Consider the following 1,054-nt stretch of genomic DNA (forward strand, 5'->3'; position numbering starts at 1 on the left):
AATGTCAGCTCCAAAGAGTTTCCATCTTTGTGATAATATTGGATGTCATTGTTGGAATGGTGATGCTACTAAAAATGCTTATTCTCCATGTTCCAAAGAAATTATTGTTGCTAGTTTTGATGGTAATAAATTTACAACTGAAGCAAAATTAAATGAACATGATGCACGTGTTACTGGAATTGATTGGGCTGCACAATCAAATAGAATTGTTTCATGTTCAGAAGATAGAAATGCATATGTATGGACCCAAAATGAGAAAGGAGAATGGGTACCAGTTCTTGTATTATTGAGAATTGATTTTGCTGCAACTGACATTAAATGGTCACCAAATGAAACTAAATTTGCATGTGCTTCAGGAAATAAACTTGTTGCTATTTGTAGATTTAATGAAGAATCAAATTGGTGGGCTTCAGATCATGTTAAAAAATTCAAGTCAACTGTTACTAAAGTAGCATGGTCTCCAGATTCACTTACTGTAGCAGCTGCATCAACTGATTTTAAGGCAAGAATTTTTAATGCTTTTAATAAAACAATAGATCCAAAAGGTTCATACTCTCCATTTTCAGAACAAGAACTTTCATCTCCAAAATGCAAATTAGGTACTTTCTTATTTGAAACTGAAGTTAGTGGATGGGTTCATTCTATTGCTTATACACCATCTGGAACAACTGTTGTTTTTGTTTCTCATGATTCTTCTATTTCATTCATTGAAGCTAATGATGGAAAACCAACTGTTCAAACTATCAAATGTAAAACATTACCATTCTTAGATGTTCTTTGCATTACTGACAATAAAGTTGTTGCTGTTGGACATCATTTCAATCCATGTTTATTTGAACGTGGTGCTGATGGATGGAAGTTTGTAAAAGAACTTGATCAGAAACAAGCACCTAAATCTACTGGAACTATGTCTGCTATGGACCATTTCAAATCTCTTTCATCTAGAGGAACTGCTACAGTTAAGAGTGCTGTAGAAGAAATTACTACTACTCATAAGAACACTGTTACCTGTATTAGACCAATGAAATATGATGATTCATGGAATGTTCTTGAA

The 1,054-nt window shown here is 33.3% G+C and overlaps 1 protein-coding gene across 1 annotated transcript; it reads left to right on the forward strand.

Annotated features, from left to right (window-relative positions):
• Position 1: 1 nt before the first annotated feature.
• On the forward strand, positions 2-1,054 carry EDI_163950 (uncharacterized protein; the record flags this gene model as incomplete). Its single annotated transcript, XM_001734695.1, has 1 exon — positions 2-1,054. A coding segment is annotated over one exon (1,053 nt), but the record flags the coding sequence as incomplete, so codon positions are not given.

Source organism: Entamoeba dispar, genomic scaffold (assembly GCF_000209125.1).
Source record: "Entamoeba dispar SAW760 scf_1105229458471 genomic scaffold, whole genome shotgun sequence".
NCBI lineage: Eukaryota > Evosea > Mastigamoebida > Endamoebidae > Entamoeba > Entamoeba dispar.